Source organism: Zea mays, chromosome 1 (genome assembly GCF_902167145.1).
Source record: "Zea mays cultivar B73 chromosome 1, Zm-B73-REFERENCE-NAM-5.0, whole genome shotgun sequence".
NCBI classification, from domain to species: domain Eukaryota; kingdom Viridiplantae; phylum Streptophyta; class Magnoliopsida; order Poales; family Poaceae; genus Zea; species Zea mays.
In genome coordinates, this window is record NC_050096.1 from 258,708,183 (window position 1) to 258,731,140 (window position 22,958).

The following is a 22,958-nucleotide window of genomic DNA, read 5'->3' on the forward strand; positions in this document are numbered from 1 at the left end:
AGCATGGATGCAAGGGTCACCACCCTGTGCGATGAGCTGTGCAAGCTGAACCTGGAAGTTGTTTCTTCAGGTAACTTGAGTTATATCTCGGTGGAACCCACATTGCAAGAGCAAATAGTGAGGGCACAGATTGAGGATAAGGGTGTTCAAATGATTAAGGAAATGCTCAAGCAAAAGGCAGAGAAATGCAAGTGCTTCCGTCAGGACAGCAACGGAATTTTATGGTTTGGAGACCGATTAGTTGTTCCCAAGGACCCTGAGCTGAGAAAGAAGATACTGGATGAAGCTCACCTTTCCAAATTCTCCATGCACCCTGGTAGCAACAAGATGTACCATGATCTCAGAACTTTATATTGGTGGACCAGAATGAAGAGAGAGATTGCCAAGTACATATCCGAGTGTGACACTTGCCAGAGGATAAAGGCTAGTCACTTGAAGGCAGCAGGCCCTTTGCAACCCCTTCCCATACCATCTTGGAAATGGGAGGACATTTGTATGGATTTTATCGTAGGATTACCCAATACCTCTAGGCACCATGATTCCATTTGGGTTATTGTGGACAGGTTGACTAAGACCGCTCATTTCTTGCCAGTGCACACCATCCATAAGACAGAGAAGTACGCAGAAATTTATGTTGATCAAATAGTGCGATTGCATGGTATTCCAAAGACCATTATATCTAACAGAGGAGCACTGTTTGTGGCACGCTTTTGGGAGAAGCTGCAAGAATCACTTGGGACCCAAGTAATCCGAAGCTCAGCATACCATCCCCAAACAGATGGTCAGACAGAAAGGGTGAATCAGATTCTGGAAGACATGTTGCGAGCATGTGCACTACACTACGGGAAGGATTGGGACAAGTGTCTTTCGTTGGCAGAGTTTTCTTACAATAACAGCTATCAGTCCAGTCTGAAGATGGCACCTTTTGAAGCCTTATATGGGAGAAGGTGTAGGACCCCACTGAATTGGTCTCAAGCAGGAGAGAGGGAAATTTTTGGGCCAGACCTGGTACTTGAGGCAGAGGCAAAGTTCAGGGTTATTACCAAGAACTTAGAAGCTGCTCAGGCTAGGCAAAAGAGCTATCATGACAAGAGGCGGAAGCCTCTACAGTTTGAGGTGGGAGATCATGTTTATCTTAAGGTGTCACCCACCAGGGGTGTCCAGAGATTCGGGATCAAGGGCAAGTTAGCTCCCCGCTACATTGGACCCTATGAGATCAAAGCAAGTTGTGGACCTGTAGCCTATCAATTGGAATTGCCACCTCACATTTCAGCAGTTCACGATGTGTTCCATGTATCTCAGCTGCGGAAATGTGTTCGTCTACCCACTGAAGTGCTACCGGAACCAGATATTGAGATAGAACCAGACTTGTCCTACCAAGAGTACCCCGTCAAGGTATTAGATCAAAAGGAGAGATCAACTCGGGCAAGTTCAGTCAGAATGTATAAGGTTCAGTGGAGTCACCATTCAGCAGAAGAAGCCACATGGGAGACTGAGGATTTTCTACGCTCTCGCTTCCCCGACTTTCTGCCCAAAGGAGTCGGTACGTAACCCTAGAACCCCACCCCCCATCTGCCCTTTGAATTCAATTATAAGAAAAACTTAGATAATAAGGATAGTCTAAGTTGTGAATTTAACTTAAGAAGGGCTTCCTTCTGAAGTTGCAAAGAGAATGACATTCGAAGAGCAATTAACAAGAGAAACTTGAGTATAAAGAAAGAGTAGCATCAACACACCTTCAAGCACCCCTCCAAGGGACTCTACCTAAAATCTCGGGACGAGATTTCTTTAAGGGGGGAGGGCTGTAACACCCCAGGTGTTACTCAGGGTGTCCACCCAGGGCTACCCCTTTTAACCTATTATCACATGAGGATTGATTTGGGCAAAGTACATCAAACTTGGAATTCAAGGTCCTAAGCAAGTGCAACCATCTTGGATATCATGCCCTAGCTTGTCATGCACATCTAAGTGGGGAATTTCCTAAAACCCTAAAGCAAACCCCTCTTGGGCAATAAGAACCCTAATTGAAGCTAGGATCAAAAGGTCATGTAAACCTTATGATCATGGCTTGGACCAAATATAAAAGTTGTAGTGTGCTTCATAACCTACAAATAATAGTAAGGAAGTACCCCCAAAAAGATTTCAGAAAAGCCCCAAAAAGTTCACCAAAGGTTGAGCACAAGGGAAAAATTCAGAATTTGCCTAAGTATAAAAACTAACCCTTGAACAAGATTCCACATGTTCACCTTAATCCAAAATTCAAAACACTTCGACCCAATTGACAAAGTGGCGCCAAATTAACCCTAGAATGCCCTGGAAAGAGGTGACACCTACCCTAGGGCGTTTGACACAACTTGGCACCATTTTTGTCTCGGTTTGGACATGTCTGACACAGCCAACTTCCCACCCTCATATCTCTCTAACCCGACCACATCTATTCTTGGAACTTACATGAACTAGGTAGCTCTAGGTGCAGGGAAGAGATCTCCCACAGGCGATAGGGTAAGATTCGTACGTTTTGGCCGCTCAGCAGAGGGAAGAACACGGGCAGAAGCAATGAGCCACGTGTTCGACGCACTCTGAGCTCGCCAGAGCACGCCCGCGCGCGCCCCCGCGTGCTCCGCGTCGCGCCAATGGCCAGCCGGCGCCCTGTCCCGCGCCCGCGCCTATAAAGCCCTCCCAGGCGTCGGTTACACTCTTCCGCACACGCTTAAGCCTCACCGGAGCTCAGCTCACCGCCGTTTGCCCGTGCGCGGCGTGTCCGCGGCCACCCGAGCCACTGCCGCCGTAGACCGGCCAGTCCAGCCTTCCCCAGCCCCATACAACCCTCGGAGACGAGTGTGCACAACTCAGTGAAGCTCCCCGAGCGAGGAATCGAAGCCTGCTTCGCCGGAGAGGCCAGTCCACGGTCGCCGGAGCTCTCAACCCCACCGGAGTGCGTGGACCGGGTAAATCACTGAGCCATTTCTCGATTCACTGCACAGATAGCCTATATGTCACCCCAGGAAGCTCACCGTGCCCTTGGATTGAACCAAATCGCCGTGGTTTGGCCGGTACACTCGCCGCTGACGAGAACACCCGCCTGCGCACGTGGACCGAGCGATTTCGGCCATCCCCGCCGTCGAGCCGCACCTCGCTGTGACCGCCAGAGCCTCCCCAAGCCAACCCTGCCCTTCGCCGGACCTATCTCGCCACCGGTAAGCCGCGCCACCCTTTTCTTTCCCGCGGGTACTGTTTACATTGGGGGAAGGACTACGGGTGAGAGGAAGAGAAGGTCAGGGGGCTTTTTGAACTGTCAGAGACCCAGGGGAATAGTGGCGCAAGGGTAGAACTGCGAAGATTGATTTAGCTTTAACCCAGGGACCTAGGTGCAAACTGTTTTTCCAGGAAACTCTTATTAAATCTGTTTTAAATTTGAACAGAGACTTCAAAAATTCATAACTTCAGTTTAGTTTATCCAAATTTGGTCAAACCAATTTTGTCAGACTCTAAATAATGTAACCTACTTAAGAAAAATATAAAACCCCCTATGTACTATAGAAAACTTTAAAGCTCTGATTTAATTATAGTTTTGACCAAAAGCTCAATAATAGAAAGAAAAATAGTTGTATTATTTGACTAGGGCTAGAAAAATTTGGGGAAGTTTATATCTACCTACTAACCCAAATAAAAATGCTAAACCTTTCAGTCCACCCCATTAAGTTAGTTTTTGCCCCTTATTTTGCAATATGCTTAAGGTTAAAGAAAATAGAAAATGTGAGTTAAATAGTGAACCAGAGGACACCCCTATTTTTGTTAGGATACTTATTCAATGTAGTTCACTGGAAAAATATATCATGCCCTGTTTTAGTATAAAATAAGTAGGATACCTTTTATTTTAATAAAACAAGGGAAACTTAGAAAAACCCTACAAAAATAACCCCAAGGTGAAAACACCCCCACCCTTGGGATAGTTAATGTTTTGTTATTAAGAACTTAGGAAAAATATGAAATCTGTTGTTTGACATTTTTCAAATAATAATGTAGTAGAAACTGCCTTTTTGACATTAAACTTTAGAAAATCAAAACAAAATAACCACCCCTTAGCCTTCTGTAGTTTTTGGCACAGAAGCCTATTATTACTGTTAGATGCCAACAAAAATAACCTTTAAGACAGACCCCACCTCTAATTAAGAGATGTAGTGTAAAGTGGCCCATTTTACACCACTCTTGTTATTTTTGTCTAAAGCATAGCCTTTATATTTTAAGCCTCAAATTCTTAAAACAAGCTAGAATAGCAAATGGCAACCCACTGTAAGTTTTACAGAATTTTTGGAAATTATTAAACCACTGTCGTAGTTCAAACCTACACTAGAAACCATAAGTAGAAATTAAAGAAAGGAAAATAAATAATGGTAATTAGTGTCATCCTAAAACCCTTGTAAATTGCCCACTGAAATGTATAAAGACAATACAAATCCACTATGTTTATCCTCAACAAAAACCCAAACCTAAAAGTGATAAGCACAACCCTCTAAAAGCCCCGCATGACTAAGAAACCCTAAGTTACTTCTTGACTTAGTTTCTTTTAGCATAATGTTACCAAATTTGGCATAATCATGACATACATGTTCATTGCATTTCGATAGACTGTAACCTTGCTGACGGAGAGTACGTCCTCGTGCCGGAGCAAGGAGCTGCTCAGGAGGTAGTCCCAGATCCAGCACCCGAGCCTGCTTCAGAGGATCTGCCTGCCCCAGCCTTGGAAGGCAAGCCCCAGTTTATGCATAACCTGTTATTTATGCTATTTTACTTCACTTAATGATTGTAGGATTGATTGTGCACTTAAGTGTAGGAATTGTTTGAAACCCTAGTTGCATGATCTCAGGAATCCTTTTGAGATGAATACTAGTATGCTAGGTCGAGTAGTTGCTTTGTTTAATTAGGATCTCGGTAGAAGACGAGTGATTTTTCTAGCACTCGCGCGAGATCAGGAATTGGTTGTACCCACTTTATATCATATTGATAGTTGGTTGGTGGACACGGATCCATGGGGATGCGTGGTCTACGAGGTGAAATGGGAATAAGGATTAACGTGCGGATACCTGTGTCAAGCGTTTGAACGTACTAAACACATACCGAGAAATATGGTAAATCGGTAAGCCTAGTACCTGAGTGAACCTGCCCGCAGATTGCCCTCCTCACGCGACCTGAGACGTGGTCTCCCATTCCGGATATGGTGGGTACAAGTGCGGTCACTGCACGACGGCAGTCGGGGTCAGTGAGGCATTGTACGCCAAGGCGGTGAGCCCCTTTCTGTTGCCAGGGAATCGATGGGGACGGTTGATGTGTGTGGGGACAGAGTGCCCCTACATGTCGTGTGTTTAGGTTTACCTTGCAAGGATAAAACTCGATTCGAATCATCTGCTTCTCGCAGCTAATGAGACTGCTTGATCCATTGTACTGCATTGAGTAACAATTGGAAATATGATGAGTTCATACAAGATGTTGATTGCTAAAAATGTTTGCTACTATGTATGAGTAGATAGTACACTTTTAGCCTTAAGAGAGTCACACTTAAATTGACAAAGTTAAAACTTGACTTAGAAACTCAGCTAGTGCTTTTGGCAACCAAACCCCACAGCCAAACAGCTGCATGTCTAGAGGTAGAGGAGTAGACACCTCACACCGGGTAAGTCTAGCTGAGTATTAGTATACTCAGTCTTGCTTGTGGCATAATTTTACAGGTTCCTTGGAGGACATGGTTGCTGGAGTGACTTGGCCGTCCATCTTGCCACCGGGTTGGACTGTCGAGTGGGACCCTGCCTCGGCTGAGGAGGAGCATGAGGAGTGATGGGACAGGCTTCCCCATCTCTCTGTTTGTTTACCGTTAGTTTTATTCCGCTGCAATTCGAACAATGATGGCTACTTTTGCAAAACTCCGATGATGATGTAATAATTTAATACTCTTTAATGCATGGTTTTATGCTTTATTGTATTTGCTCTGTGACTCACCATCGAGTGAGACGGTGGTACTTGATCCTGTCAGTGGCCGTGTCGGACAAGATCCGAGGGATTGACGGATTATTCTCATTTAAGTGTAGTCTAGCCTCTAAGGCGGGGCTTAGGCACTTAAGTTGGAATAATTCGGGCAGTTCCGCCACAGGAGTGGTTTGACTCCTCTGAGGTCTTAACTCTTTTTGCGATGCCTCGGTCGGCCTTTTTGTTTCCTCATGCGGCCTGGTCGTAGCCCGGGTGCACGGTCAGGCTCCGAGTTTTCATGCTGGTTTGTTGATGTGGTCAACAATTTGGCCGTAGCCTGGTGCGAGAGCAGCCCCCGAGCCTCTGCACGGAGCGAGAGGACGATCAAGGACCGTCTCGACTTTTATTGTATGCCCCTTCGTCGCCTTTTTGCTAGGAGGAAGGGGGGAAAGCGCCATGTTACCCTCGGAGGGCACCGAATATGGTGTTTCCAGTGAGCTGCTAACGGGTGATCCGAGTGGACGCCCGAGCCCCGTTCGATGTGGGTCGGCTAGTGGCCTAGAGGCGCGCTCCAAAAGTACCTGCAGGTGATTTGCCGGACCTGGACCCATTCGATAGGATCCGAGGGCTCGATGCCTCCCTCCGGTGGGATTCCGTTACAAAATCGTTCCCGCCGGTCTCGGAAATGTCCTAGGGTACCTCGGGAGCGTAGCCTGAGCCTCGGCCATGTAACGGACGTACTCAGGGTCATCTCTGACTCTGCGTGCTCTGGGGCGGCTGTCGAACCCTTCCGAGGGGCCAGCCTTCGAACCCTTGATCAGTAAAGGGCTCGGAGCCCGAGTGCTCTGGGGCGGTTGCCAAACCCCGGAGGGCGCAACCTTCGAACCCCTGATCAGTAGGAGGGCTCGGGGCCCGTTTCCTTCGCTGGGAAGGATCCTTTTCGGAATATCCCCTTTCTTGGTCCCTGTGGCAAGAGAGAGAGAGAGAGGAAAAGGAAAAGGATATGAATTCAAATAAGGTGGCACACCTTTTTTGACGCGGTCATCATGACAGAGGCGAAACGGCGCCCGCTTCTCCTGCCAGAGGTGTCGCTTGCCCTGCCAAGGAGTTAATGCGACGGGACGGGCGATTCGCGGGGCGTCTGTTGCGCGTGCGCGAGCCGTTTGAGGAACGGAACACGGGTGCGTCGTCTTTACTCCGTGGGAGAGGGCTCGCCTGCCATTTCAGGAGAGGGTGCGAGCCTGTAGGTGATTGGACCGCTGCTTCCGCCCGTCTGTTGCTGCGATTACTGCCGGCCCGCCTCTGGTCATATCAACCGTCGTGCCTATCCCCACTCAATTGGCACTGTCGGTCACGCGCAGGGCTGCCTCGAGTCGCGGCACTGGTTCTGCAGTCGAGAAGACGCGGCATTGGCGCGAGTGGCAGTGCGGTTTCCATGCACGTAGTAACCGTTGCGCCGGTTACATGACATGTGGGCCCGGGCCTCCATGCTGGACCGCCAGATGCGACGAAGCCAAAAGGGTGCACAGCCGTGGTGTGGTTGTATGCTTCCTGCGTAGCGGTCTGCCCTTTCGACCGCTGGTTTCGGCGAGGATGGGGGAATGCTTATAACCGCGGGGCGGTTACATGCTTCGTGTGCGGCGATTTGGCTTCTTCTATTTGGGGTCAGCTCGCATGCCATGTGGGACCCAGCCCCCGCATCGGAGGGTGAGAACCCTGGAGCGCGTCGGTGGAGACTTTGCCTGTGATGCTTGGGGGTGCGAGTGAGGAGATCTGCCTTTAAAAAGGGGTCGATCCCCTGGGCAGTAGCCATGCCTTCACACTCCTCGCATTCATCGTGCCCTTCCACCTTCCGAGCCCCCAGATGGGGTGCACCTGTGTTGCCTTCTTTTTGCTGTTGTTTGAGGAGCGCGACCCCGTGGGGGTTGGCGCTCTTTAGTCACCGCTCGGCTTCAAGGATTTTCATCGTGCAGCCCGGCTGCAGTCCCCCGCCAGCGGTCACCCAGGATGATGACCGTAGGCCTCGTGGTGGGGAAGAGCGAGCCGGGCCGTGGCCTCCCCCCTGCCCTCAGCTTCAAGGATGTTCATCATCCGTGCTGGGGAGGAGGGTGCGCCGAGTCGAAGTTCGCCTCCGCGTGGGCAGCGGCCCGCTCCTTCCCTCAGTGATCGGCGGAGAAGGGCGCTCGCCGTCCGTGGCGCTGGCAGCTGCCGCGTGTCCGGCTCCCCAGCCTGAGCGGCTCTGGCGCTGCTTCTGGTGCCACCTCCTACGTTGGGGCGGAGCGCGGCTGCCCGTCCGCCGCTCGGGTGTCGGTCGCGCCGTGTGCGGGCCGGCCACGTCCAGGTCCTCCTTGCGCTGTCGGCTGCACCGAGGGATCGCACAACATGTCGTACTCCACGAGGGCGGTACTCGTGTTCTGGGACGGTCCCGTTCTCGTTCTTGTGGCGAGGACGGGAGTGAGGACCTGCCGGTGCGCTTTGGGGCGGCCACCGTTCGCCCGTGCGGTGTTGGTGGGCAGGTGGCCGCTGTCGTCGGTGTTGAGGTGGTGGTCGCCATAGGTGAGGCTTTCTCTGCCGAAGCAGTTGCCTCCACCGACGAGACCGTTAGTGCCACCTGCGCTCGGGGCCTCTAGCTCTTTGGCTTTAATGGCTGGTTCTCGTCCCCCATGAGGGGACGTGAACGAGGGCCTTTCAGCAGTAGCGTGTGCCCTGAGGCCATCGCTGCTGCTGTCTAGCCGCCCGAGGCGGAGGTCGTTGTCGCGCTACTGGTGCAGTGGTCGCCGGCGAGCCACCTGGAGTTTGTTATCCCGCAGGCCTTCTGGTGTGGAGATTGTTCATTCCTGCGGGAATGGACCCAGAATCTCGTTTGTAATTGTACCCTCTTGAGAGCGAGATGTAATAGCTTTAAGTACTAAGACATCTGCCGTAGGTCGGGACAACCGCCGAGGGCGCTGCCGACGTCTAAGTCTAGGTACCATTGTTACCCCAAGTATGTGTGTTTGTTCTTTGTGGCTGCTGAGGCCTGAACATTTGGGTATAAAGCCATGCTTCTTGTTCGAGCATTAGGACTTGTTCGTCGGTAGCATAATCACTTATCCGAGCGTGAGCTACCTTTCGCGGAAGGTGATGAGTGAGGTATCCGTATCCCGGAGGCATAGGAGTCCCTCGGCTCGATCGGCCTTGCCGTTCAAGGTCTCTCTCGCTCGTCATTCGGATTCCATTTATCGACGCAGTCGAAAGGCACGAAAGTCATTTTGGCGAAAAACTTTTCCGAGGAAAGTTTTGACGCAGAGGGGGCTTCCCCCCTTTCTAGACCCAAGGCGACCGCTCGGGCCGGGACCCTTGCGGAGGGTCTGGTCGTGGTCGTCGGGTCTGCCCGGTCTGCCCGAGCCACGGCCTCACAGCAACGTGCCCGGGCCGAGGGTATGTTTTGCCCGCTCTATGACTTTGTTTATGTCTCCATTCTTCTCCTTTCGTCTGAAGAAAGTTGTCCTGCTGTCTGCAGGGTTCGAGACGGCTCTTAACGAGTCCGTCAAGAACTGCAAGGCGCTTGCCAAGGCGGCTGAGCAGAAGGAGGCCGAGCGTGTGGCCATGTCCGAGGCCATCTCGGCTTTCTGCCAGGCCTTTGGCTTCGACGATGTCCCCTCGGGTAGCTCCCCCTAGAGTCATCTGCGGGCCTTGGGCGGCCATGTGCGCAGCAGACTCCACGGGGCACTGCACCATGGCGTTAGGCGGGCCTTCGCCATGCTCGCTTCCCACTACGACGTGGATCTGGAGCGGGTTAGCGAGGGGTACTGCTTACCCGATGAAGAGGAGGTTGCCTTAGCCGAGGTCCAGAGGCTTGACGTGGCTGTCGAGGGCCCAAGTGCGGTGCTGGCTTCCTCCTTTGAGGTGGAGATCCTTCCGCCTGTGTCGCCGTCTGAGGCCGTGCCAGATTCTGCCGAGGGTGGAAACGACGCCGAGGGTGCCGCTCCTCCCCCTGCCGATGTCTGAGTCTGCAAGAACAGTTTGTTCTAAGTATGTGTATGTTTTTCGCGACCGCCGAGGCCTAAACATTTTAATTGTCGAATTATAAAGCTGTGTTTTCTTTCCTCTCGTTTCGAGCGTTAAGACTTGTTCGGTAGCAGAATCCCTTGTCCGAGCGTGAGTCATTTTTCGCGGAAGGTGATGAGTGAGGTATCCGTATCTCGGAGGCGTAGGAGTCCCTCAGCTCGGTCGGCCTTGCCGCTTACGTGTTCTCTCGTCGTTTTTAGGATTCCGTTATCGATATAGTCGAAAAGCACGAAAGTCGTTTTGGTAGAACAGTTTCCGAGCATTAGGACTTGCTTGGTAGCAGAATCACTTATCCGAGCGTGAGCTACTTTTTGCGGAAGGTGATGAGTGAGGTATCCGTATCCTGGAGGCGTAGGAGTCCCTCGGCTCGGTCGGCCTTGCCGTTCAAGGTCTCTCTCGCTCGTCTTTAGGATTCTGTTATCGACGCAGTCGAAAAGCATGAAAGACATTCTAGTAAAAGACTTTTCCGAGGAAAAATTTGACGCAGAGGGGGTTCCCCCCTTCTAGCCCCCGAGGGAGGGTCGGGCTTTGCTGAGGCAAGGCTGATCCTTCCTTGATGGTTAGACTTTATTTATGCATGTAAAGAAAGCGAGATACATGAACGACTTGAAACATTTTAAGGGTAAAAGCGACGTAGCTATTCAATGTTCCAAGCGTTGTTGTAGACCTCGCCTTGATCGTTGGCCAGCTTGTATGTCCCGGGCTTCAAAATCTTGGCGATGATGAAGGGCCCCTCCCAGGGAGGAGTAAGCTTGTGGCACCCTTGGGCGTCTTGTCGCAGCCAAAGTACCAAGTCTCCCACTTGGAAGCCTCGGGGCCGAACCCTTCGGGCGTGGTAGCGTCGCAGAGACTGCTGATACCGCACCGAGTGTAGTAAGGCCACGTCCCGAGCCTCTTCCAGCTGGTCCAACGAATCTTCTCAGTTGGTCTGGTTGCTTTGGTCGTCGTAAGCCTTTGTCCTCAGGGAACCATATTCTAAGTCCGTGGGTAGGATGGCCTCGGCCCCATAGACTAGAAAGAACGGCGAGAAACCCGTGGCCCGGCTCGGCGTCGTCCTCGGACTCCAAACCACCGAGGGTAGTTCTTTTATCCACCGCTTGCCGAACTTATTGAGGTCATTTTAGATCCTCGGCTTCAGTCCCTGCAAAATCATATCGTTGGCGCGCTCTACCTGCCCATTTGTCATTGGGTGAGCTACGGCAGCCCAGTCCACATGGATGTGGTGGTCTTCGCAGAAGTCCAGGAACTTCTTCCCAGTGAACTGTGTGCCATTGTCGGTGATGATGGAGTTTGGGACCCCAAAGCGATGGATGATATTTGTGAAGAACGCCACCGCCTACTCGAACCCGATGCTGGTTAAGGGTCGGACCTCGATCCACTTGGAGAATTTGTCGATGGCGACCAGCAGGTGCTTGAAGCCCCCGGGTGCCTTTTGCAAGGGACCGACGAGGTCCAGACCCCATATGGCAAATGGCCAAGTGATGGGTATTGTTTGCAGGGTCTAAGCGAGTAGGTGCGTCTGTCTCGCATAGAATTGACACCCTCGGCAGGAGCGTACAATCCTAGTGGCGTCGGCCACCACGTTCGGCCAGTAGAAACCTTGTCGGAAAGCGTTTCCCACGAGAGTCCGAGGTGCTGCATGGTGACCGCAAGCCCCTGAGTGTATTTCTTGTAACAGCTCTTGTCCTTGGGCGACGAATATCCATCGTTGGAGAATGCCTGAGGGGCTACGGTGGTACAACTCTTTTTCATCACCCAGTAAAACAAACGACTTGGCGCGCCGAGCCAGTCGTCGAGCTGCGGCCTTGTCGAGGGGCAGCTCTCCTCGGAGGAGATATTGCAGGTACGGGGTCTGCCAGTTTTGGTTTGGCGCAACCCCATTCTGCTCTCCCTCGATGCGCAAGGCCTCACCCTCAGCGGCCGAGGGTACCTCGGGCTGGGCCAAGGTCCCATCAGGTTCGGGCGCGTCATCGAGTTTCACGGATGGTTGATATATGTCCCTGGAGAAGACGTCCGAGGGAACCATCGTTCGCCCCGAGGCTATTTTAGCTAGCTCATCCGCGGTCTCGTTGTATTGTCGAGCAACATGGTTGAGTTCCAGCCCGTGGAACTTATCTTCCAAGCGCCGAACTTCGTCGCAATAGGCCTCCATTTTTTTATCGCGGCAGTGGGAGTTCTTCATGACTTGGTTAATGACGAGCTACGAGTCGCCCCGAGCGTTGAGGCGCCGAACCCCTAGCTCGATGGCGATGCGTAGTCCATTAACTAAAGCCTCGTACTCGGCCACGTTTTTTGACACCGGAAAATGGAGGCGCAGTACGTAGCGCACATGTTTCCCGAGGGGCGAGATGAAGAGCAAGCCAGCACCTGCTCCTGTTTTCATCAGCGACTCGACGAAGTACATGGTCCAAAGTTTGGCCTGGATTGGAGCTGTCGGTAACTGGGTGTCGACCCATTCAGCCAGGAAGTCCGCCAAGACTTGGGATTTTATGGCCTTCCGAGGAGCGAATGAAATTGCTTCGCCCATGAGTTCCACTGCCCATTTTGCTATCCTACCCGAGGCCTCTCGGCACTGGATGATCTCTCCCAGGGGGAAGGATGACACCACAGTCATCGGATGAGACTCGAAGTAGTGTCGCAACTTTCGCCGTGTCAGAATTAATACGTACAGTAGCTTCTGGATTTGTGGGTAGCAGATCTTGGTCTCGGATAGCACCTCACTGATGAAGTAGACCGGCCTCTAGACGAGCAGTGCATGCCCTTCCTCCCGTCTCTCGACTACGATCGCGGCACTGACCACCTGAGTGGTTGCGGCTACGTAGATCAAGAGGGCTTCTCCCGCAGCGGGGGGCACCAAGATGGGCACGTTAGTAAGGAGTGCCTTTAAGTTTCCGAGGGCTTCCTCGGCCTCGGGGGTCCAAGTGAAGCGCTCGGCCTTCCTTAAGAGGCGGTACAAGGGCAATCCCTTCTCGTCGAGGCGCAAGATGAAGCGGCTCAGAGCCGCAAGGCATCCCATGACCCTTTGTACTCCTTTTAAATTCTTGATGGGTCCCATGTTGGTGATGGCCGCAATTTTCTCCGGGTTGGCCTCGATGCCCCGCTCGGAGACGATGAACCCTAGGAGCATGCCTCGGGGGACTCCGAAGACACACTTCTCGGGATTGAGTTTCACGCCATTTGCACGCAGGCACCCGAAAGTCACTTCGAGGTCGGAGAGGAGGTCGGAGGCTTTCCTTGTCTTGACAACGATGTCATCGACATAAGCCTCGATCGTTCTGCCGATGTGTTCTCCGAACACATGGTTCATACCCCTTTGGTAGGTTGCACCTGCATTCCTCAAGCCAAATGTCATAGTAATATAACAATACATGCCAAAGGGTGTGATGAAAGAAGTCGCGAGCTGGTCGGATTCTTTCATCTTGATTTGGTGATAACCTGAATAGGCGTCGAGGAATGGCAGGGTTTTGCACCCAGCAGTGGAGTCCACAATTTGATCGATGCGAGGCAGAGGGTAGGGAACCTTCGGACATGCTTTGTTTAAACCAGTGTAGTCTACGCACATCCTCCATTTCCCACCTTTTTTCTTTACAAGCACAGGGTTAGCTAACCATTCGGGATGGAATACCTCTTTGATGAACCCTACAGCCATCAGCTTATGGACCTCCTCGCCTATGCCCTGCGCTTCTCTTCATCAAAACGGCGCAGGTGTTGCTTCACGGGTCGGGCACCGGCTCGGATATCCAGCGATTGCTCGGCGACATCCCTCGGTATGCCTGGCATGTCTGAGGGACTCCACGCAAAAAAATCGGCATTTGCGCGGAGAAAGTCGACGAGCACTGCTTCCTATTTGGGGTCGAGCTCGGAGCCGATCCTGACTTTCTTGCCGGCGTCATTGCTGGGGTCGAGAGAGACGGATTTAACCACCTCGGCTGGTTCGAAGTTGCCGGCGTGGCGCTTCGCATCAGGCGCCTCTTTGGAGAGGCAATCCAGGTCAGCGATGAGGGCCTCGGACTCGGTGATGGCCTCAGCGTACTCCACGCATTTTACGTCGCACTCGTAAGCGTGGCGGTACGTGGATCCGACGGTGATGGTTCTGTTGGGGCCGGGGACGATCCCGTGAAAGGGTGCTGCACCATCCCGGATCGTGGACAGATCTATCCCCAAGAGCCCTAGGGTCTCGGCGTAGATGATGTTGAGGCTGCTGCCTCCGTCCATGAGGACCTTGGTGAGCCTAGCGTTGCCGATGACGGGGTCGACGACGAGCCGGTACCTTCCTGGGCTCGGTACGTAGTCGGGGTGGTCGCCTTGGTCGAAGGTGATGGGCTTGTCGGACCAGTCTAGGTAGACCGGTGCCGCTACCTTCACCGAGCAGACCTCCCGGTGCTCCTGCTTGCGGTGCCGAGCCGAGGCGTTCGCCACCTGTCCGCCGTAGATCATGAAGCAGTCGAGGACCTCCGGGAACTCCTCTTCCTTGTCGCCCCCCTTCTTGTTGTTGCCTTGGTCCTTGCCACCTTCTGCCGAGTGGTCATAGTATAATTTTTGTTTCATAAATTGACAACAAATTTTTTTTAAGAAGCTAGAAAAAAGCTCGAGTCTCGTGAACCAGTTCGGGCTCGTTCAGGCTTGGCTCATCTCGTGAGCCAACTTTTGTGGCTCGCTCAAGCACCTACGCTAATCACCGAGTGATTATCACTACTCTTTCTTCGGCTTATTGGGCATTCCATTGGGATCCACAATGAAGTCATTTGGCCAGTGCTCAGCAAAAGGTTGCCTCGATAATCACTGATGACCTATGCATCCACTGTTCAGATTGTTAGTGAGGGCAAAATTGAGAGGTCAGACCTTATGGAGAAAAAAACCACACTAACGAAATCCCATGTTTCTAGAGCTACGTAGTGTAGTAGTAGTACTAAGAGCACCTAAGGGGGGTGAATAGGTGATCCTGCAAAATTCAATACTAATAACACAAACTTGGTTTATAATATGTTAGTTAGATTAAACCAAGTGGTTATAAAGCGAGCTCTTGAGATGGAATTAGTCACACAGAAAAGCAACACAAGAGGCACGATGTTTTTATCCCGTGGTTCGGTGAAAGGGAAATAGGGTTCAACCTTTTCCTATAAATTAATTTTTGGTGGTTGAATGCCCAACACAAATAATTGGACTAACTAGTTTGCTCTAGATTATATTCTACAGGTGCATAAAGGTTCAACACAAACCAATAAAAAGATCAAAGTTAGGGTTCAAAAAGAAAGGAGCAAAGAAACCCAAGTGTGCCCTGGTCTGGCGCACCGAACTGTCCGGTGTGCCACCAGACAGTGTTCGGTGCACCAGGACCGTACAACTTCGAACTCTTCACCTTCGGGTTTCTCCAGCGCCACTCCGTTATAATTCACCGGACTGTCCGGTGTGCCACCGGACTGTCCGGTGCACCAAGCGGAGCAACGACTCTCCAGCGCAACGGTCGACTGCATAGTGCCCTGACAGCGCTACAGTACGCGGCAGAAGTCAGAGGCGCACCGAACAGTGAACAGTACCTGTCCGGTGTGGCACCGGACTGTCCGGTGCCCCTAGAAGACAAAGGCTCCAACGGTCGACTGTGCCCAAACCCTAACGGTTGGGTGACGTGGCTGGCGCACCGGACAGTGTCCGGTGCGCCCATCGACAGCAGCCTACCCCAACGGTTGTTTTGGTGGGTGAGGGCTATAAATACCCCTCAACCACCTCCAATTCAACCATCCAAGCATTCATCACTCTCCATTCAATACAAGAGCAAAGTGCAACACTCTAAGACACAAATCAAAGCCACCGATCCGATCAAAGTCCCATATTCAATCCTAGAGCATTAGGACTTGTGAGAGGATTACTTGTGTTTCTTGTTGCTCCTGTTTGCTTGGTTGGCTTTCTTTTCTTTCTCACTTATTACTCCCAAGCTTTGTAAGCGAGGCAAGAGACACCAATTGTGTGGTGGTCCTTACGGGGTCTAAGTGACCCGTAAGATTAAGGAAGAAGCCTCACTCGGTCTAGGTGACCGTTTGAGAGATGGAAAGGGTTGAAAGAGACCCGGTCTTTGTGACCACCTCAACGGGGACTAGTTTCTTTGGAACCGAACCTCGGTAAAACAAATCATCGTGTCATCCACTTTATTTTCTTGGTTGATTTGTTTTCTCCTCTCTCCCGGACTCCGTTTTCATTCTAACGCTAACCCCGACATGTAGTGTGCTTAAAGTTGTAAATTTCAGTTTCCGCTTATCCACCCCCCTCTAGGCGACTTTCATTCGGCCAAGTAACACTTGCCTACTTCCACATTGTGGCGTCCCAATGGACGAGGGTTGCACTCAACCCCTTTCAAGTGATCCAATGATCAACTTGAATACCACGATCTTTTCTTTTTGGAGTTCTCTTCCCGTTTGCGAGGAATCTCCACAAGTTGGAGCCTCTCGCCCTTACAATGTTAATCACACAAGAAGCATAGAAGTAAGGGAGGAAAGCAACACAAGCAAGACTCAATCCGCAGCACACACACGCACACAAGCCAAGACTTGAGCTCAAAACACGACGCAGGGAGTTCACAACTCAAACGGAGCTCACATCACTAACACAACAATCCAAATGCGTGGGGGCGGAGTCTAGGAGTCTTAAGATGTTTAGAGAATGCTTGGTGTATAACTCCATGCGCATAGGGTCCCTTTTATAGCCCTAAGGCAGCTAGGAGCCGTTGGAGATCAACTTGGAAGGCAAATCTTGCCTTCTGTCAAGTGCTACACCGGACAGTCCGGTGCACCACCGGACATGAACAGTTCCTGTCCGGTGCTCGATTTCCTTCTATATCGGACGCAGCCGACCATTGGTCCTCCGGGCCAGTTAGCGCACCGGACAGTCTGGTGTGACCATTCGACTGTTGGCTCAGCCACGTGTCACCCGTTGATCGCGCAGACGACCGTTGGCCGCGAGCGTCGTTGGCTCACCGGGCAGTCCGGTGCACCACCGGACAGTCCGGTGATTTTTAGCTGCGACGCCTTCTCCTTTTCCCGAGAGCGACGAGTTCATTGCTGGAGCCCTGGGCGCGGGCTCTGATGACTCACTGGACAGTCCGGTGCACCACCGGACGGTCCAGTGATTTATAGTCACGTCGCCTCGCCGATTCCCGAGAACAGCGACTTTGCCGCCAGGCCAGCCTGGGCACCGTACACTATCCGGTGCACCACCAGACAGTCCGGTGTGCCAGGTTGGTGCTGGTTTGGCTGATCACAGCCACTTCTTCTTCACTCCTTTTTTTTCTTTTCTTGGCCATGCCTCTAGCACTTAGATAAACATGTTATTACCCAAAAACAATTTACTAAGTCTGGAGGCATACCTTGTTCCTTGATTTGCATCTTGGCACTTATTAACTTAAAATAATATGTTGGGCATCTAATCACCAAAACAATTATAGAAATGGCCTAAGGGCACATTTCCCTTTCAAGTACAACTACATAACTCACACCCTTTGCTTTTTGCTAGACTATTCACTTGGCCTTGTGTAACTGAATCTTGGAACAGGTTATGGAGCTACAGTGGGTTGTCTTGCTGAGTCGCAACACACTTAGCTGCTCCATGCTTAGTAAGAAGAACAAGAAGCTGGACTATTACCATCACATGGGTCATAAGAAGAACAAGAGGCTGGACCTTACCATTGCATGTATTAGTAGTCTGCTTTACTTAATAATTAGTCACAATGATAACTATATCTATCTATCCCCTACTGAATTTTTAAGTTATCGTGATTAAATAAATATCTCAGTAGGTTTGTCATGGTATACAGATACTGCTGTAACGCACGAGCACTTAACTATATATATAAAGCACTAGTTTTCACGATTCAATGGTTCCATGGTGGTAAGGTGTGTCGTCGCGAAGTATAGGCATATAATAAGATATGCAAACCTCTTTAATATTTAAAAGGTGCTAATAAAAAAATAGAATGACAATTATTCTTGTATCTCAATGTATCTTAATATAACATGTTGATCGAAATAGTATTAATGAGTAGTGAATTTAATTTTAATGACAAGTTTGTAATGGGTGGGATAATAAGGGATATGTTACAGGTTGATGGTTTCTTGAATGAAGCTACTGGTGCATAGGGTTTAGGCCTGAAAGGAGAAACATAACATGATTGGTTTTTGTAGCTCTCCTTCCTTGTCTCTCCATGGGACCAGAATATATATAACTTCGTGAGTTTATATGGAAAGCAAACGTTATTGTTTATTTCCTCTCTTCTCTCCTCTTCTCTCCTCTCGATGCCATATTACTACTCTTAAACTAAAGCAACACTGCTAGAGGCATTGTTAGATGACAAGTTCATATATTAAGAAATTGAGCTCTAGCCCGTGATGATGATAATTGTTCGTTGTGTGAAATTCCTCTATTTGACCTCTATATATGTCTGAAATTCCTAAACAATATTATGTCCATGTTTGTGTGTTAATATTTTTTGTTCATTATGTCATGAGTTTGTGTTAATAATCTGAATGCTAAAGCAGGTGGTAGGCATCATTATGTCTAAAATTCCTATACACATTGCTTATGATTGTTTGAGGATTATACCTATCTTGAGTTTATATTAATAATCTAAATAGTAAGGCCCGTTGTACCTTGTAACACCTGCGTTTAGTTGTTGGCTATGAACATATATTTTTTTTACCAAATACAACATCAGATGTAATTTTACTACTGTGATTAAGTTGTATCACATATTCACAGTAGCATTATTGTGTTCTTCAAGCAAGTCAATCCTAGTGAGCTTTTAGTCATAAATTTGCAGTAGTTTGGTTCATCTATTCTTTGGTTATGCGCCTTTAGGGATCTTTTCTTTGTATTCTATCCAAATGTTCCTATCTAATTTGATTTTATATATTTATGTAACTAAAGTGGTCTTAAACTTATTGTATTTTAGTTTGTTAGGAATTTTTATATAGTTACAAAGCTGTTAATATTGTTTCCTTATGCTATCTGGTGTCTCGGAAATATTTGTCGTGGAGAACACAACTTTGAACATGTACGAAGGTTTTCTCTCTCTGATGGTGTACTAGCTATATATGTTGTTTAATGGTTGATGGTTTGGTTGGTTTTGTGATCGAGCATGTCTACAACCAAACATTTTAATTCTGCTAGCTTTTCGCTTGCCGCTTCTTTATGTCTCAAGTTCATTTCTTATTGGGGCCCAAGTTTTAAAACTAATCAGCTACTATCGAGATTAACACGTCAAGCTTCAGCCCACGGTCCATTCATGCTTCGATAAAAGGTACCTTAAGAAATGCTAATGCATTAGTCAGATTGATGCTAGAATAGGCGTAAATTATATTGCTTAAACAAGGTCTAACTATGTGATATGTAGAAACCGTAGCAATACACGGGCAACTCAACTAGAAATGGATTACAAAACCTTTTCTCGTAACACTATAACACATATTTATACATAAGTTATCTAATATTATATGTTCCCGTTGTAACACATGAGCACTCACCTAGTAGCACATATGTAAAATGTACAAGCAACCCCTTTTCTAATAGACCACTGTAGGGACCCTACAGTAATCTCTACTAATTATTAAGAAGCTAATGTAGACCAAAACGTGCCCCCGCTCAACTTATCACGCTCTACATGCACCTGCTCTCCCACTCACGCTGCATGCAAGCATGCAACTATGCAAGCTATCGGTACCCCCCTCATCCACTCATGTTGCATGCAAGCCGCCGAAGCCAGCCCCCGTGGCTCCCTCAACTCACGCTGCATGCGTTCTTATCGAGGCAAATTTTTGCATGTGTTCTTAATTAAAATGTAAATTTGAAGGAGCTGAGTGTAGCTCAGTTGGTTGACAGTATGGATGTATGCCCAGATCCAAGCCCTCAAGTCCAAGTCCTTGTCGTGGTAAATTTTTTCATGTGTTCTTAATTAAAAACCCTTCTATATTGGTCAAGTTTTTTTAATAGATATACCCAGTTTCTTAGGCGTACTACTCTTTTTGCACAATATATAGAAAATGGTGACTAATTATCAATTACCATCAAATTTACTCAATCATTTCCACAACACTTTTACAACGTGATGCTTATAACTAGCAAATATGAATGCTCATATGTGAAAAGTAAGGATATAAAACTTATACCAAATGTCGTGTTAGCTATTCAAAGGAGTACATTATTTATCTCCGAAATTGTTTGAGCTAGTTTAACCTACTTATCAATGCATGTAGCTATGCTATGCTAGCTTTGATGGATGTTCATTTCGGAATGATGAGTTGAAATGTGTGCATTTTGTTCTTTTTCGTCCTTCCAAATTGGGTTCTTGCTGTGTTCTCAGTTGCATCTAGGTAGTGAATGATTAATCATGTTTTCCCAGTTAAATCTTCGACTGTGAATAGGTACCAAAGCATTTAGTCTATACTTAGAGTATAATATTAGTGTTAAGGTGATATTTTGCTACACGGATATTTATATATCATAGTGACAGTTGTTGTTACATATCTATGTTTTATATGGATTTTTAACTCTCATAGCAACACGGGCACATATCTAGTTTAATAAAAAAACAGCTGAGGGCGGAGGTGGAGCGTGTTGGGCTGGACCATTGTTAAACCTTGTCAGGCCCCTGACCCTGATGGCCGTAATCATTAATCAACTAATCACGGCTATCAATAGGAATGGGTCGGACAACTCGATCATCAGGTTATTCGCTTTGATTAAAGTCAGCTGTTTAGATTGTTACAACTCTAATCTATAGAAATAAAATATTGTAGCAGATGCAGATTAAAGTCAAGTAAACAAGTATATGACGTACAGGAAAATATATTTTCGCTTTGTATACCTCACCTTTTGAGATTATATTTAGATATTATAGAGTGCTTTTATAAGAAGTCCTATTGGCCATAATCACGGCTACAATCGAATGTAAGTATTTTTTATCGTTCACAATATATATATTTTGCCTAACATATATTTCTGCATTTTATAAGTTCCTGTTGCAAAACATAAGTGTCATCTTCTACGTCGTCAGTTGCCATTGTTTCCCCAATAGGTCTGTCCGGCCCGCGCGCCGTCGGCTGCCGGGTCGTCCGCCTCCGCCCCTTCAACCGCGTCCGCCGCCTTGACCGGCTCCTCGTAGGCCACCTCGCCAGCTCCCGGCGCCGGCAGCCAGCCCGTGGCCGTCCTCCCTTTCCCCTCGGGGTTGAGCAGCGACGCCCACATTGCGAGCTGCTCCTGCCTAGTGATCGTCCCTTCGCCCTCGTACATCGGCCGCTGGCGTCGCTCCCGCTCCCGCACGAGCACCTCCCCCTCGGCGCCTTCGCCTTCCACGGCGCCTGCGCCGCCCAGGCCGCCGGCTCCAACCCACGGCGCCGGCCTGTGTGCCCAGTACGCCGGCGCCGGCAGGTGGTGGTGCACGCCCGCGAACGGCAGCCACTTCCCGGCCTCGGCGGCCGCCGCCGCCGCCGTGCGCCGCTGCTGATTTTGATCTCCAGCCGGCGCCAACGCCAACGTCCCCGTCCGGAATGCGGCCGCCTGCTGCCTTCCCATCGGCCGCGCGGCTGAGGCACCGTGGAGCATGGCGAGGAGGTGGAACGCCGTCGCGACGGCGATTGCGGCGAGAACGCGAGCCATGTTTGATGCAAATTGCGATGGTGGTGCGGGAGCAGTGACCAAACGATGGAGGGTTATAAGGATTTTTATAGTTGATGGTTCGACCAGATGGTTAAAGCAAGCTCGGGATGAAGTGAAATGGTTTTGTGCACCTGTCAAGGAAAGGAACTGGAGGTGTGCTGTACTTGCCTCCCAGCTACTGCCGTCTTACCCATAACGGCGTTGACCGCCTGCCGTGCATGCTGCCGGAGAGGAACGTGGTTAGGTTGGTCGCGTCCATTACGTGATTAGGACTTAAAATAGAAACCAAACATTCCTAATTTAAAAAAAAATTATTTTAACCAAGCTACAAGTGCCCTTACATGAAAGCACCGATTCACTTTAACCGAACTTTCAGAAAAAAATATACAAATATCAAGACACCATTCTAGACTCTATAGTTCAATATTCACTTGAGCATATGGTGAACATGCATGGCATCCTGGTTTTCGATCGTCTACGGACATTTGACCAGCTCTCCGACCCAAAATATAATCTGTTTTAGACTATACAAATATTCATTAATTAATCTACGAATGTAGTTTGTATGTATATCTACGTTCTTTATTATTAGGATGAATGTGAACGAAAAAAAAGTGTCAGAAAGAACTATATTTTGGGACGGAGGGAGTACGCACTATTCACCATGTGACGGCATCATCCCGTGAGAACTCACTTGTCTACACCTATTTATATAATCCATCTATATCAATATAGTAGTCGTTTTAGCTCTTCTTTTTTATATCTAAATTCAAATAAATGATATTGAATACTTTTTTTATATCTAAATTCAAATAGATGATATTGAATATAAACACATCTATAAAACATGTACATTAAATATTAAATGAATGCACTATTTTACTAAAATGAATTTTAATTTGAGACAGAGAGTATCTTATTACATCAGAACGTTGTACTACAAAATGTATAGCCTTCTCCGACAAATATTCAGTGACACAAGAGCTATATTATTATTAAATCATTGGTGTGTTATGATGAGTTTATATATTTGACCATCAAAGTCAAAATACACTTTTGAATTGTAACATTCCCTATCGTCTTCTATATTCACAAATGTCACACTCCCCCCTAATTTCTACCTCAGTACGTGCATAGCACTACGTGATTTCACCTTTTTTCTAATTTTCTCACAATATATTATGTATTCATGTGTCATTTCTTATTATATTTCGTTATGTGAATAGAAGACATAACTAAACCATTATATTCCTCGCAAATATTTAGCAATATGTTCAAAACTTGGATAAATAGAAATGAATTTTATT

At 48.7% G+C, this 22,958-nt stretch overlaps 1 protein-coding gene across 1 annotated transcript; it reads right to left on the minus strand.

Annotated features, from left to right (window-relative positions):
* Positions 1–20,870: 20,870 nt before the first annotated feature.
* Positions 20,871–21,747, minus strand: LOC100276638 (uncharacterized). The gene has a single exon (NM_001150376.2). It carries the CDS (start codon positions 21,649–21,651, stop codon positions 21,046–21,048), a length of 606 nt encoding a protein of 201 aa, NP_001143848.2. The 5' UTR covers positions 21,652–21,747; the 3' UTR covers positions 20,871–21,045.
* Positions 21,748–22,958: the final 1,211 nt, after the last annotated feature.

Coding starts and splice junctions, on each gene's coding strand:
- LOC100276638 (NM_001150376.2), bottom strand. CDS start 21,651: ATGGCTCGCGTTCTCGCCGCAATCGCCGTCGCGACGGCGTTCCACCTC.